This window comes from Aedes albopictus, chromosome 3 (assembly GCF_035046485.1).
Source record: "Aedes albopictus strain Foshan chromosome 3, AalbF5, whole genome shotgun sequence".
NCBI lineage: Eukaryota > Metazoa > Arthropoda > Insecta > Diptera > Culicidae > Aedes > Aedes albopictus.
The window spans coordinates 20,392,285-20,408,367 of NC_085138.1; the positions used below are offsets into that span (position 1 = coordinate 20,392,285).

At 38.6% G+C, this 16,083-nt stretch overlaps 3 protein-coding genes across 4 annotated transcripts in view; 2 read left to right on the top strand and 1 right to left on the bottom strand.

The window, feature by feature from the left end:
• The window catches only part of LOC109418299 (uncharacterized), a 30,033-nt gene extending 16,930 nt beyond the window's left edge, over positions 1-13,103 (bottom strand). Inside the window, exon 1 of one of the 2 annotated variants that reach the window (XM_019692462.3) lies at positions 12,954-13,103. The gene's annotated coding sequence lies outside the window, so the exon portion shown is untranslated. Of the gene's footprint in view, positions 1-12,644; positions 12,933-12,953 lie in introns of those variants that run through there. The other variant, XM_029864041.2, reaches the window with a different exon arrangement.
• LOC109428072 (G-patch domain and KOW motifs-containing protein) overlaps positions 1-16,083 on the top strand; it is a 122,879-nt gene that overhangs the window by 56,038 nt on the left and 50,758 nt on the right. The gene's annotated exons all lie outside the window — the stretch shown is intronic.
• Positions 1,977-3,896, top strand: LOC109418292 (uncharacterized). The gene is made up of 2 exons (XM_019692456.3): positions 1,977-3,387; positions 3,446-3,896. Exons 1-2 carry the CDS (start codon positions 2,119-2,121, stop codon positions 3,860-3,862), a joined length of 1,686 nt encoding a protein of 561 aa, XP_019548001.2. The 5' UTR covers positions 1,977-2,118; the 3' UTR covers positions 3,863-3,896.

The following is a 16,083-nucleotide window of genomic DNA, read 5'->3' on the forward strand; positions in this document are numbered from 1 at the left end:
GAATTTTTGATTTCCTTAAAACAAGTCTGTTCTTTCCAGTAACGTTGTTGTTAGGCAACTGAATTGATAAATTTTTTATCATTTACCTTCTGCTCTTCAAAGGCTGTTCATGTGATGTGTAGTTTTTAATGATCAAATTGATATCTCTATAGGAGATTTGACCTTCTTTTGATAATAGGCTGTTCTTTCAAGTTTACTGTTAAAAATGTTGGCTAGTGACCGAGCTGCTAACTTATCTGAGATTCATCATTCTGTCAAAAATGGACTGATCTTTAGAGTAACACCACAGACAACAGACGTATCACTTGGAATAAAATACGATAAAAATCATCGTCACGAAAACATTATCGCCGAATGTTAATTCCGCTGTGGTGCGCATCCCACTGAGTAGATGTCGGTAGTTAGCAAACGTCAAACAGGAGTAAAAACGATGCAAGCGCCATGAGCAAGCGATTTGCGAGCTACAGAATATTTTAATAATCCTTTAAAAAGGGAAACGATGGGAAATGAGTAGAGTGAGACGCCAGTTTGTCTGTGGTAGCACTGCTGGTGAGCTTTTTGGTGGCCAGGCTGCTGACGTTAGAGATTTATCCTTCTTTAAAACAAAGGCTGTTCATTCATGTTGCACTGGAGTTATCTATTGGCGGTCTTATATTGCTAACTCTGAGGGAGATATGTTCTTTAGATCTTTCTAGACCCTTTCTTATTGATCTAACATCTATTCAGCCCAATGATTGTTCGGCCCAACGTCCATTCAGTGTAATCTCCTTCGGTCTAATGACCCAGAATCATAATTCAGGAACTGATTCTGCTTATCAGCTTCCACATTTTCACCTTTATCGATTGAAAGCATTGTAATTATGCCAAAATGATGCTATTTGTAAACAAATCTTATTTTTGTATCACATCTTTCAAACAAACGCTGTTTTAACAGATATGCTGTTATGTTCAATACGAAACTTTTCCTTCTTCTGGTCAAAACTGTTTTTTCATAAATTGTATGCATTATAATTATTTTGCCATACCTGCTAAATTAATATTATCAGAGAATTTCCCTTCTTTCATACATAGGCTGTTCTTTCAAAGTATACTGAGAGACGAACCAGCCAAGGGCTGAAAGTCTCTATAATAAAGAAAAATCAATCAATCAATCAATCAAGTGTACTGCTACAAAAACGAATTTTTGATATGAAGTATTCCATTTTTCATGTGCTGATTTGAATTTTGAATCTCATCATGATGTTTTCTCTCGATAAATTAAATTGTTTGCTCTTACTAACGATTTTCCGCGAAACGGTACATTCCGCCAAATGGTTTTCGGCGAAACGGTGCATTCCGCGAAATGGTTCATTCCGCCAAATGTCATTCCGCGAAATGTTACACCGCGAAAAGGAATTCCGCGAAATGGTTTTCGGCGAAATGTTATACAATCGTCGCAAGGACGTGGCCAGGACAGTGCTCGACCATTGGAGGATTGCGTCAGTCTTGTCTAAGAGTCAGAGATTAGTCCCAAATCTTTGTGCTTTGGTTCGGACGGGAAGGAGGCAACCCTCATAACAGCGGTCTAGGACTGTACCACCTACGAATTTGTGCGACTCGCTTAATGCTAATGCTAATGCTAATGCTAATATATATATATATATTACTAATTATTAGATAATATTATTAGTTCCTTGCCTAATTACCATACATATGTAACCCATATAAATTTGCTTGGGTTTTAAACTCATGCACTGCGAAAGACCAATGCAAACTTTTTCCCCCTTTCTAATAGATAAAAAATCGATTCAAGTATCATTGCAGCAAAGATCTCGAAGTCACGCAAATTAGTTAAGCTTTACGAACCGGGAACCCCTTGACCTCTTATCGTTATTGTTTTGCAACCAAATTCCTTCTATTTTAATATAGCGCATACCAAAAGCAAGTTTGTGGATCGAATTTCTTCGAAACGTTGCTCTACCTGTTCTTCATTTCTGCATAGCCGATGAACCGAAATCACTGCCGATAAGATTAGAAAATCGCAAAAATCGCTCCCGATTTTATCGTTGATTTAAGAATCGCCCACCGCCAGTTATCTTTCCACAGTCGAACGTCGATATCGGTACGGTAGGGAACGAAATGTCGGACGCAACGCAGCCCAAACCCATCTCTGCGATGGTCACATCCGAGGTGCATCCGCCGGAGTGGGAATCGCCGGAAGCCACCAGTGGATCGTTCACGCTGAACCACGAAGCTGGGACCGTCGAGGAGGGTGCCATCTCCGGCCATGGATCGTTTGTGCTGAGGGAAGAGGAACCGGTCATTGTGGATACGACAGCGGTAGCCGGCGGAGATGGATCGTTTGTGTTGAAGGAGGACGTCCCGATTGTGTCCACCGAAGAAGGGGATGGATCTTTCGTTTTGAGAGAAGATGTTCCGATTGTTTCGACCGAGGAAGGTGATGGATCGTTCGTGCTCAGGGAAGATGTTCCCATCGTTTCTACGGAAGAAGGAGACGGGTCGTTTGTGTTGAGAGAGGACGTTCCGATTGTGTCCACCGAAGACCATGACGGATCATTTGTGCTGAATGAAGATGTTCCTATTATAGATAATGCACCGATGGAATTTCCCGCGTTCATCGAAGAATCGATCGCCAGCATAGCTCCACAGGAAGGCTTTACACCGGGAGAGTTTTCCATTGCGATCGAACGGGTCTCCGACTGCGAAGGATTGATTGGTGAGCTGCATAAGGCTACCATTACGGAGGGAGAACGTCAACTGGATTTACTCTGTAAGATACCACCTCTGGATCCCATGCGAAGGGAGCAGTTCAACTCGATCGCGCTGTTCGACAGGGAAGTCAACGTGTACGCCAACCTACTGCCGGCTATGTTTGAGTTCCAACGCGAGAAAGGCCTTACCGAGGAGCTCAACAGTGGGTTCTTCAATGTCCCGAAGTGCTATCTAACGCACTTCGATGCAGACAACGAGCAGGCGCTGATCTTGCTGGAAGATTTACGCAACAGGGAATTCTGCATGTGGAACAAGTTGGAATCGATCAATTATGAACATGCGAAGTTGCTGTTGATCCAGTTGGGTCGGTTCCATGGGCTTTCGTTGGCGATGAAGGAGCAACGTCCCGATCTTTTCGAACCGTTCAAAGTGCCGGACGTGATGGTTACGGCTATGGAACAGAACGAACAACTGATGGGTATGTTCAATACTGCGTTGGATGCTGCCATCTCTGTGCTGGACCCAAGCGAGGAAAGAGCATTGTTCAAGATGGAAGGTTTGCGCAACGAGTTCTTCAGCACTCTGCAGAGCTGTGTAGATCCAGAACGAGCGGAGCCATTCGCCGTTCTGAATCACGGGGACTGCTGGGTCAACAACCTAATGTACGGGTATCAGGTAAGGTCGGCTCATAGCAGTCTTAAGTCAGGAAACTGTAACCTCTTCGTATCCTTAGGACGGTGCACCCCGGGAGGTCCTCCTCTTGGACTGGCAGTTGGTCCGCTACGGATCCCCAGTCCTCGATCTACTGTACTTTATATTCTGCTGCACGGATGAAGCGCTACGTGAGAGACATTACGACGAAATGATCCGCATCTACTACACTGCACTGAAGGACCTGCTGGAGAAGGTGGGAAGTGAGGCGATGGATCTGTTCCCGCTGACGGCCCTGCTGCGCCAGATGAAGACGATCGGAAGGTTCGCCGTCATCATGGCCGCCCTGGACGTTCCGATTTTGTGTACCGATCCGGCGAAGATTCAGAGTCACGGTGACGCTGCCGCTGCTTTTGCTGCCTCGCCGGAGGCACAACGGCGCTACGGTTATCGCATGGGCGGCGTCATTCGCGACGCGATTAAGTATGGATATTTGTAGAAATAAAAAATAAATGGGACGAGTCTTACGTGGAGATTTGCGTTATCTTTGGCAATAATCCTGGTGAAATCCAAAAATGTGCACGAGCTGGTTTCGGAAGTTGGGGTAGAATGACACTTTTGTGTTATCTTGCCGTTGAAGCAACTTATGCCGAAAATTTGCATTAGGCGTTCAAGGTTCACGCTTGTGTAACTCTAACTGAATCTAACAGGTTGTGAAAACTGCTTGAGCATTGAATGCAAGTGCACTTTATGAAATTGGAATGCGTTCTCTAGCTAGATTATTTTTTTTTTTTAGATTACTCTTCTTTGTGTGTCTTCTCTTTCGAAATTACATGGGTCATTCCATATGAAGTGACCGAGAAAAAGTGGAAACGTGTTATCGACCATCACGGATTTTGACCAAATTTTGTTGGAATGTTTGTTAAAATGGAGGAAGATTAAATCCAAATTTTGGTGCCGATCGGATCACCCCTCGGCCCATGGCAGCCAGAGCCGTAGCGTGGTCCCATGGCGCCCTTGGCAAACATCCAGATTGGCGCCCCACGACAATTAAAGTTAATTTGCAAAAAAAACGTGGTCATTTATTTTCTTTTTCAAAGTTTCTTTAGTTGGATTTTTATGTTTCGTTTATTCTCTTACAGTATTTTCCACTTAATGGAAATTCCGACATCCTCAAACAATCTCCTTTAGAAATATTCTACGATTAATTCAATTTTTTTACCAGAATTTTCCATTAACTTTAGGAAAGGTTTCTTCTAAAGTTTAATCAAAATATTTCCCAGAAAATCTGTAAAAAATGTACAAATGTAAAAATGACGAATCATGAACATAAAGACATACCAGGAGGAAATACTGAAGAAATTTCTATATGAGTTTTTTCTGAAATCTCTGGAAAAAATCCTGCTGGAATCACTAAAGGAATTCCTGCAGGAATATCCGGAGGAATACCTGATGAAAACCCGGCAGATATTTCAGGAAGAGATTCCAATGATATTCATGGGTAAATTCTCGCAGGAATGCCTGGAGCAGTTCCTGAAGATATGCCTGAAGGACTGCCTGTTAAAATGTGGAAAACCATCGGAAGAGTTTCTGAATTCTCGAAGGAATCCCTGAAAAAGTTTCCCTAAAAGGTTTTATGAAGAAATTCCTGGCGGAATCCATGGAAGGATTGGAAAAGAAACCTTTGGAGAAGTTTTGAATAAAATCAATGGCAGATTTTCTCACGAGATACCTGTGAAAATTTCTGAAAGAATTCCAAATTTATATTTTTTGGAAAAATCTATTGGGATGAAAAGTTTTCTAGAGGAATTCTAGTAGAAATTTATGGAGCAATCTCTAATGAACATGGAACAATTTTGGAAGGAAAAAAATGGCAGATTTTCTAAGTGATATGAGGGATTTCTTCTTTCTAAAAAAACCAGAGGCATTTATGAAGGAATAGCTGGAGGAGTTTTTATAGGAACCCACAGCAGATCATTAATCATAATCCGTAACCCTTACAGATATTTTTGCAGGAATCTTAAAAAAACTGAGGGATATTTTGGAAAGTTTCTAAAGAAATTTGTTGAAGATTTTCCAGGACGAATCCAGGAAAAAAAGTGAAATAAATATTGAGAAAAAGAAGTATCAACCCTTAGAAGAATTTTTGAAGGAACCAGTGAAAGAATTCCTAAAAGTATCCTTGAAGAAAACAATTTCTGAAATATTTTTGAAAGAATATCTGCAGAAGTTTCTTCATGTAACTATGGAAGATTATCCAATAAAATTCCTGAAAAAAGATCCGGAGGAATCCTTTGAATAATTTCTGAAAAAAATCCTATATAACTTCCTGAAAGCCTCTCTGGAGGACTTTCCAAGGGAATCCTTCGAGAATCCAGAAGAAATTCTGTGAGTTGAGGAAATAGAAAGAAAATCTCACTGATAGTTTTTGGGCGAACTTGTAAGGTTGTGCTAAATTTACAAGAGTTTTAAGCCCAAAGAAACATAAACATGAACTGAAAGAGCATCATCTGAATATTTTACATTTAAAATACTGCGAACGAATGAATCCGACGAATGACCTCGGAAGTAACCTCAAGAATGTTTAGGAATCATTAGAAAGAAACTTTCACTAGAATGGTCATTGAAAAACAATAAAATAGTTTCTCTACATTATGGTATTCCAAATAATTTGGAAAAATCTAAATTTTTGAGAATTCGGAAGAACGTAAAAAGAAATTACCAGTCTTAGATACTTTAAACAGTGAAAGCTTGATAACATTCATGCTGTTTGCTTTTAGCATCAGGCCTTTTCGGCGCCCCTCTGAGGTTGGCGCCCTTGGCGGGGGCCAACCTGGCCAACCTGGCCAACCGCACGCTACGGCTCTGATGGCAGCACCCCTCGTCTTTGCCAATACATGAAAAATCCAAGTTTTTCATTCCATTTCTTAATTTATAGCTTTGAAACTATAAAATATACACATTTGTGACTTTCGGCTTTTTTGAAGAAAATTGTTGGAGGAATCCAGGAAAAATATTTTTCGATACAGTGTTGCCAAACATGTTATTTTTGAATTTTAAAATTTAAAATCGATTCTTCGTCAAATGAGTATATTTTGATATCAAAAATTTTGATTCCACGTGTTTATCAGACATTTTCCAATCGAAAAAGCTTAACTCCCCGAGGTCTTTTGGCCGTTCCAGAGATACAGCGTTTTTAAGCTTGAAAACCGTTTTTCTCTAATATATAAAATAAGTCCAATTTACAAGTTTCGCTAAGAAAACATTATTCGATGCAATTTAAAGGTGATTTGGGCTGATTTGGACCAAGGAGAATAGAAAACTATGTAAAAGTAATAATATGACAGTGTTGCCAGTTTATCAATTATGGATTTATTAGAATGGATAACAATAAATGGTTGAAGTTTAAAATTTATGTATTATAATTCTTATTTCAATTGAAATTCTACCTCTCTCTCGTTGAAATTCTTCCTATGTAAACATTAAGGTTGACGAAAGTGTTGTCAGACATTTTAATTTTAGTATAAAAATCTACAAGAGAACTTTTGTATCAAATCAAATTATCAAGCAAGAATCATAAATTCCTTTTTTACAATTTTATTACTATTGGCAACACTGAACCTTGATAGTTTTCGTTTGGTGAGCAACTTCTTATTCTGTTTATCCGTTGTTTTGAACTTGTACGGGGAAAGAAAAGTTCCCAAAAGTGAGTTCAGTTAACTCCATTGACTCGCATACAGAGTACTTAGAGTAGAAGTTTTTTCTACCCAACCGCCAGTTCAAATTACTCAACTATCAATACTATGTCACTTACTCAGTTTTGGCCAATCTTAATGTTGTTTGAGTGCCTGGATAATTACACCTTGTACGCACTCCCGGGTTGCTAGTCTTTTAAATGTTCCATCTAATCCTTCGCTTGGTCCTTTTTCATGTGCGAAACAATGCAACTCTACGGGAACTCAAAAATCCTTCTCGTGACACTTTTACATTTGAACTAACTGTTGAGCTCTTTTTGCATCCTCTCTGATTCGCTCTCTTTATTGTTGTCAAAAAAAAAAGGACAAAACAACTCAATTTTGGAAATTCAATGCGGGAAGCCAAAAATGAGTAAGTGATATAGTATTGATAGTTGAGTAATTTGAACTGGCGGTTGAGTAAAAAGAATACTCTAAGTATTCTGTCCGTATGCGAGTTAATGGAAATTGCTCACCTCAAGGTTGGGTGGATTGAACTCACTTTTGGGAACTTTTCTTTCCCCGTACGAAGCGTCGGAGTATGAGAACATAAGGTTGTTTTTGATCTCAAATCGGACTGAAAGGCTAGAAAATCCTAAAAATACACCAAGAACAGTCGGAATCAATTAGCGTAATTCTGAACCATGAATAAATGTCAGTGAACATTTTAATTTACCACTGCCCTTATTAAAGGTTTGTTCAAAGAATAAAAAGTTGCACACCAAACGAAAACTATCAAGGAATTTATGATTCTTGCTTGATAATTTGATTTGATACAAAAGTTCTCATGTAGATTTTTATAATAAAATTAAAATGTCTGGAAACACTTTCGTCAACCTTAATGTTTACATAGGTAGAATTTCAATTGAAATAAGGATTATCTTCTATATATATAAAAATGAGTTTGAAGTCCCTTTGAGGCAACAAAACTCACGAACGGATGAACCGATCAGCATGACCCTTGCACGGTTCGATTCGTAATTATGCGAGCTGTGTTTATATGTAGAAAAAGTTGCGAAAAATTAACTAAAAAGTAAGAAAATTAATGAAATACAGATTTTTTACCATCTGGGAAGAAAATCAATACGATCGAATTGAAATCAATCTAGAGTGCTGTGCCTTAGTGACCTTAACAATTGTCAAACCACAACAACCTGGCAAGACAAAGTTTGCCGGGACAGCTAGTAATACATAAATTTAAAACTTTAGCAATTTATTGTTATTCATTCTAATAAATCCATAATTGATAGACTGGCAACACTGTCATATTATTATTTTTACATAGTTTTCTATTCTCCTTGGTCTAAATCAGCCCAAATCACCTTTAAATTGCATCAAATAATGTTTTCTTAGCGAAACTTGTAAATTGGACTTATTTTATATATTAGAGAAAAACGGGTTTCAAGCTTAAAAACGCTGTATCTCTGGAACGGCCAAAAAGACCTCGGGGAGTTAAGCTTTTTCGATTGGAAAATGTCTGATAAACACGATGGAATCAAAATTTTTGAAATCAAAATATACTCATTTGACGAAAAATCGATTTTAAATTTTAAAATTCAAAAATAACATGTTTGGCAACACTGTATTGAAAAAATAATATTTTTCCTGGATTCCTCCAACAATTTTCTCCAAAAAAGCCAAAAGTCACAAATGTGTATATTGTATAGTTTCAAAGCTATAAATTAAGAAAAGGAAGGAAAAACTTGGATTTTTCATGTATTGGCAAAGACGAGGGGTGCTGCCATGGGCCGAGGGGTGGGTGATCCGATCGGCACCAAAATTTGGATTTAATCTTCCTCCATTTGAACAAACATTCCAACAAAATTTGGTCAAAATCCGTGATAGTCGATAACACGCGGTGTGTACACTTGGTATGGAATGACCCATATTCTAATTTGAAAGTGTACTAGACAATAAGCATTCAAGAAATCTTCTAAGGGTTCCTTCTGAAAATTTCTCAGGTATTCTTCCAAAGATTCCCCCAATGATTATATTAGGAATTCTTCCAGTGATTGCTTTGGCAACTTCTCCAATGATTTTTTCAATAATTTTCCCAAGGATTTTCTCAAGATTTCTTTCATGGAATTATTCAGGAATTCTTTGAAAGATTTCATTCGCAAATGCTTCCGAAAAATCGTTCAGGCATTACTCCATGTATTCCTCCAAGGTTTCCGCCAAGAATATTATCATGGAATAAAATAATTTCCAAAGGTTACCTAAAAATTACTTCAAATATTTCTTTAAAATATCCTTCAGTGGGATGTCAGCAGTAATTCCTCTTCAGTTTTCCTTCGTAAATACCCCAAGACTTCTCCCAAAAAATCCTTCTGAAATTTATGCAAGAATTCCAGAAAATTCATCCAAAGATTTTCTAAAGGGTTTTACGACAGGAAACTTTATAGAAAAGGAAAATGGCTATCTCACTCTTTTAAATCTAGCATGATTTTAATCACAATCTCGAAACGGCAGGATTTGTTCAGGGTCGATAGACGGTAGATATGACTGCCGTTTAAAAAGGCCAAATCTTCGAGCCGAAACGTCGAGAATGTAGATAAAAATCGTTCATAATTTTGATTGAGAAAAACTGAGAAAGCCATTTGCCTTTTCCTTCTCCAAAGATTTTGAAATTCTTCCAAGGATTGCTCTAGGAATTTCCCCAAGTATTTATTTAAGATTGTCTACATAGACTACTTCAGAAATTTCGTCTACATTGATTATTCCAGTAATTTCTTCGATTATTCCTTCAGGAACTCTTTCGTGAATGCCCTCTAAGGTTTTCATCAGGAATATATCCAAGGATTCTTTCATATATTTCTCTGAGATTGTTTCCTGGCATTCCTCTATACTTTTCAGAAAATTCGTCAAAGATTCCCGTGAAACATGGTTCAAGAACACCTTTGAGAATTCTTCAAAAGATTTATTCCGGAATTACTTTCAAGGATTCTGAAAGGAACTCACAATTATATCTAAAAATTTCTTTAAAATATTTTCCAAAGCGATTTTTTTTAGGGATTCCTTCAAGAATTCCTACTAGAATCCCCCCAAAGGTTAATTCTGTAGTTCATCCTACGGTTGCTCCAGGAATTCCTTCAAAGGATTCTTTCAAGGATTACATTTTGTCATCACATTCAACAACATGTACGACTGTTGGCTGGGGATCAACTTTGAATTCGATGGCACAAACCGCAGGGAGTCAACTATTTGGAAAAACCATTTAGAACATTTAAAATTATTAGGGTTTCTTTTGACCTGGAAAAAACCTGGAATTATCAGGAAATTCTAGAAGAGTCAATTAGGGAATTTTTGGTAATCAGAATTATTTCCTAAAAATACTATGATTTGTTGAACAAATAACGCCACTAAATACAATTACAAGTTTTATGCAAAGCTCATGGATTCGATTCTGACAGATCTCTGAAAAGAATTGGTGAACGAAGCTTTGGAAAAATTTTCCTATAGAGTTCCTTTGTGCCTTTATTCAAAAATTATGCTAAAGGGGCCATTAGACTGTTTGTCATAATGACAAATATTTGCCATGGTAGTCCGACATTCATCCGAGGTTGCCATGATTTACGTTGTGTTGGTCATTTGTTGGGCTTGTTTGGCCAAATGTTTGTCAAGTCTGATGGGACCTTAAAAGTCTATGATTTTTTAGCAATATGAGTCTTTCCAGATTATTGTAAAAGTAATTGCAGTGTTTACTAAAGGTTTCATTAGGAAATGACTAAAATATTCTTTCCCCGTAAACACGGTGAATACATTTTCACAGTGAAGTTTGCAGTTTTGAGCGAGGGGTCTCCAGGTAGCCTAGTGGTTAAGGTTATGGATCGCCAATCCAGAGACGGCGGGTTCGATTCCCTTTCCGGTCGGGAAAATTTTCTCGACTCCCTGGGCATAATGTTTCATTGTACTTGCCTCACAATATACAAATTCATACAATGGCAGGCAAAAAAAGCCCTTCAATTAATAACTGTGGAAGTGCTCAAAGAACACTAAGTTGAAGCGAGGCAGGCCAAGTCCCAGTGGGGACGTCGAGCCATAAAGAAGAAGAAGAAGAAGAATCTGGAATGGTGTGATTTGATGAGATCGCATTAGTTTGGTCAAGCTTTCTCTCTTACACATATTTATCGCTTGCATTGATTTTGTTCACTTTGGTTATTCCGGCGTAGCTCCCAACGCTAATTCTGTAATACATTGATAACCTGATGATCAAAAACTCTGCGGTTTCATGTGTTGCGTACATGGGTTTGGTTCCATTTCATATTTAGCCACTTTCAACGGGACACCCGGAACTGGTTTCGGAACAGTTCCGGTTGTCCCAAATATGGTCTGAGACTATTTTATCACTAATCGTTCATTGGGTTATCGAAAAAGTCGCAATTTGATGTGTCGTATGCATGGGTTTGGTTCACTGTTACGTTTGACCACTTCCGGCGGGACACCCAAAACCGATTCCAGGACACCACCGGTTGTCCCAAATATGGTCTGAGACTATTTCATTGTTAACTGTTCATCAGGTTACCAAAAAGCAGTATCGCTTGTATGAGTTTGGTTCACTATTATATTTAACTTCCAGTGGGACAACCGGAACCGGTTCCGGGACACTACCGGTTGTCCCAAATTATGGTCCGAGACTATTTTCTAACTAACCGTTCATAAGGTTATCAAAAAAGCTGCTATTTGATGTGCCGCATGTATGAGTTTGGTTCACTTCAACATTTTATTACGGGACACCCGGGAATGATAACACTACCGGTAGTAACTTATGTGGTAGGGAAGGGGAACCATCTCGGCAGGGGTCCTATTTCGGACACTTTTCTACTATAACTCAGCCAATTCTGAATCAATTGACACCATTTTTGGAACACGATGAGACACGTATAGTATCTAGCCGTGTACAAAATTTCAAGTCAATTGGTTTGGAATTACCGGTCGCTGCCCAAGTGGTTCGTTACCCTATGTGCTTATATTCCTACTAAACGATCAACAGATTATCGAAAAAGCCACGATCTGATGTACCGTATGCTATTTTTTACAGTTCAATGTACTAGTTTTCACGTAAATCGTCAAATTTTATCCAGATTTAGTTGATTGCGAAAGATCTCAAGGTGATCGAAAGGTGGAAGCAGTACTTCAACGAACACTGCGAGAAACTTATGGGTGGCATCCAAAATCAAGCTAAAACTAACAAAGAAGCTAGTAAGGATGCAGTACCAGCTGAACTAATTCAAGACGGTCCGGATCGGGAAAATCGAACTTCTATCGGAAGAGTAGCAGGAAAAAAAACAGAAGGAACAGTTTCAAATGGAAGATGTATGCAAAAAGGTGAGCGAAACTTCTCAACCGATGCATTATTTCCACGAATTCCGATTAGTTTGTCTGCTTCTCGGATATGATATGGAAAGCCAGAACATCAGAAACGATATATCGACTATAGACTATATTCTATATTCTATATTCTATAGAACAGCACATTTCAGTCTTGCCATAGGTGGATTATTTCAGGTGTTTTTTTTTTCATTACCACTTGCTACCACTGATACTTACGACTGTGATGAGCGAATACACGGGAACTGCGCTTCCGGGGAAGCAACTTGAACGCCTCGGAGTGGCTACTATTATGTAAATGTATGAATTAATGAAGCAAAAACTACCAAAAACTTGTTTCGGCTGCTGGGCTTATGCACGACAACGAGTGAAACAGAATGAACGCAAGGTTGATAACGCAGATGATGATGAGGATGGGTGTGGTCCAACCGGTGGCGTGAAGCTTCTAATGGAGCTCTCAGCTGTGTTCTCTGACCCGTAAATAATAACAAACTCCACATGCACTCTGTGTATCACTCGTGTACGTACCTACAACACCACCGACCGGCTCAATCAACGTTTTACGGGGTACTGAAACTGAATTGATGATGGACCTGATTGCGCCACTTGCTCGCAGTAATAGGTTGCAATCGCGCTTCTATGGCTAGTTTCGCGCGCGCTGCGGTGCTAAAGTAGGGGTGATCGAAAATCATCGTGTACAGAAGAAGTGGACATCCGATTTGAAGAGTCGTGATGAATACCGAACTACGCAGAGTTTGTCCTACATAGGCAGATCGTGAATTCCAATGGTCAAGATTGAGAATTTGATCAACCCCAAGGACATCTTCATTGGTGAAATTATTGTCAACCTCCCGTTTGGCCTTTTATGCTGCGATCTAATTTATACGCGCACGAGAACATGGAGAATTTTATAAAAAGCACATGTAGACTAGGGCCTGGCCTGAACCTTCTTCAGTTAGGTGGTACGATATGCAACTACGTAACGAAATCATGCTAAAAGTGTCTGGGTTTGATCCTCGTTCTTAGCCAAGATCTTCAAGAGTTGGAGTTCTCCTGACCCTCATTGGGCAATAAGCATTTTTGATTTCTAAACACAATTTAGTGTATAACTCTAAGCTCGGAAACAAGTTACATCTCAATTGAATTGCACTGTAAACGCAGAAGAACAATTAGATCCAAGCGTATAAATCCATCAGTGTGCGAAACATCACACCGCACCAGAAAACAAACCGATTGTGTATTGTCTCTATGAAGCAACAGAGACAATGAGTGAGAACGGTTTGAAAATGAATCAAATTAACGTTTGCTATTTGAGGAAGTGTAACATATACTCACAATTCTAGCGGTAGAATTCTGTTAGTTTAGTTAGTAAGGCATTGTCCATTTAGAAACATTTAGTAACACTTTGAAGACCAATTAGTCTTGTAGAAGTTTTGAAAACCATCATAAAACCTTATACCATTATTTTTAGTTTGAGGACGGTTCTAAGAACATTTTCTATTATATTTTATTGAAAAATGTAACTTGGACTTTTTACTCTTTTTTGAAGTAGTCTGTAGCAGGGGTTTTCATACATTTAGGTTTGCGGTGCACTTTTGGAAAATAAATCTCTACGCGGTGCATTGTAAGAAAAAATATAATATCGAATTTGTAAAAAAATGTCGACTCTCACGTGCAGGCACTCATTCTTGAAATAGGTTTTCCCACACTGACGTTATTATGACATTGACTTGCATTTTGTTTTAACTACATGTCGAAGTTTCATTCGAGTGACACAGTTGTTCTTGAAGGAGATATTTTTTTCTGGAAATTTTCGTGTGAGGTCCTGAACAAATTCATTGTGAAATTCTTGCCACAATAAAAAGTTTTTGGCTGATTTTTAGAACCTTGATGTACTCCTGCTTGGCCTCTGTACGATTACTTTTCTTTTTCCGATAACATTGCTGGATTTCTGAATGCCAAAAACCCTTACAAAACCCTTGGACGCTTCACTTTCATAACTTTTGCATATTTCTGACAAGGTATTTGATAAATTTCTTCAAGGTTTTCTAGCCAAATCAAAAGATCTGAAGAAGATTCATTTCAAATCATTAACACATTTTTTATGAAATTCCTGGAAAATTGATTGAAATCATCGATAGATCCTATCTCAGGTCCTATGCAATTACGGGGGTAGACAGTACTACCAGTTGGATTACTTACAAGATTTTGAGCGAAATTTTTGAAGATACATTCCTTGTAGGATATTTTATGCTGTGGACACTCATAGCATTGAAAACAGAATTTTGATATGATGGCAGAATTTTGGAACTGCCACGGTGCATTTGTCAAGGCTTCGCGGTGCACGATCTGAAAACCCCAGTTCTAGAGCAGGTCATTACAAACCTTTTGAAACAGTGAGGTACATTCCCGATCAAAAGTTTGGGGTCACCCCCTCAAAAACATTTCATTTTTTCAGGCCCATATCTTCGCCAATTTGCGTCCGATTTCAAAACCCTTGGTCTCATTCAAAAGATAATAAGTCAAAGAAACTTTGAACATGATTTAAAATAAACTTTTCCAAAAAAAAATGTATGTAAACTTGACCCAAAGTTGTCAAATTTTCTAAAAAATGAATATAAACTTACGGCAGTGTCGCTGGAAACTGGGTCGCCAAATTTTAGGATGAGACCGGTAATATAACCCATTTTCTATTAGCTTTCAATTTCTTTTTACAGAACTTAGCTAAAAAATCTAGAAAAAAGTTATTAAGTGAATTAATCCTTGATGTCATCGACAAAAAGTTTGGGGTCACCCCTCAAAATGATGTACCGGTCAAAAGTTTGGGGTCACTATTGGAAAAAATGAAAAAGTGATTTGTTGATATGACGGAAAGTTCTTTCAGAGTTTTGAAGTGCATGTTGTGAGAAAATCTGCTTTTCATAACACATTCTTTCCAGGATCTCCTTCAGAGATTCGTAGAAGATTCCTCCTGATTTTTCCTGGAATGCCTTCATGAATTTCTTGAGGAACTCCTTCAGAGATTTCTCCAGGAATTCCTTCATGGTCTCCTACAGGAACTCTTCAGGAATTCCCCAGAAACTCTTTCTGTGATTGCTCCAGAAATTCAATGAGAGATTCCTTCAGGAATTCCTATTGGAATTCTATGAGAAATTTGTCCTGAAGTTCCTTGAGGGATTTCTCCTGTAGTTTCTTGTGAGATTCCTCCAGGAACTCCTTCAGGAATTTCTTGGACTTCTCCTGGAATTTCTCCTTAAAATCCTCTGGAATCCCTCTTGGAAATCCATCAGAGATTTCTCCTGGAGTTCATTCAAGGATTCCTCTAGCGATTCCCACGTGAAAACTTTCAGGGTCTTTCTTTGGCATTTTGGCAGAATATTTCCTGGTATTGCTGGAGAGAACTTTCCAGACTCTTTCCTCTAGGAACTCTTTCGGGGACTCCTCGAGGAATTTCTTCTTGTAATTCTTTAGGAAGTCATTCAGGAGTTCCTGCTTCAGGGATTCCTCTAGAAAATCCGTGAGAGGTTTCTTCAGGAGTTCATTCAAGAATTTCTCTTAAAGTTTCTTCACGGATTCCTACGGAAGTATCTTCATGGATGTTTCCTGGAATTCTTTGAGAAATTTCACGTGGAATTGCTGGAGAGATTTCCTTTTTAAT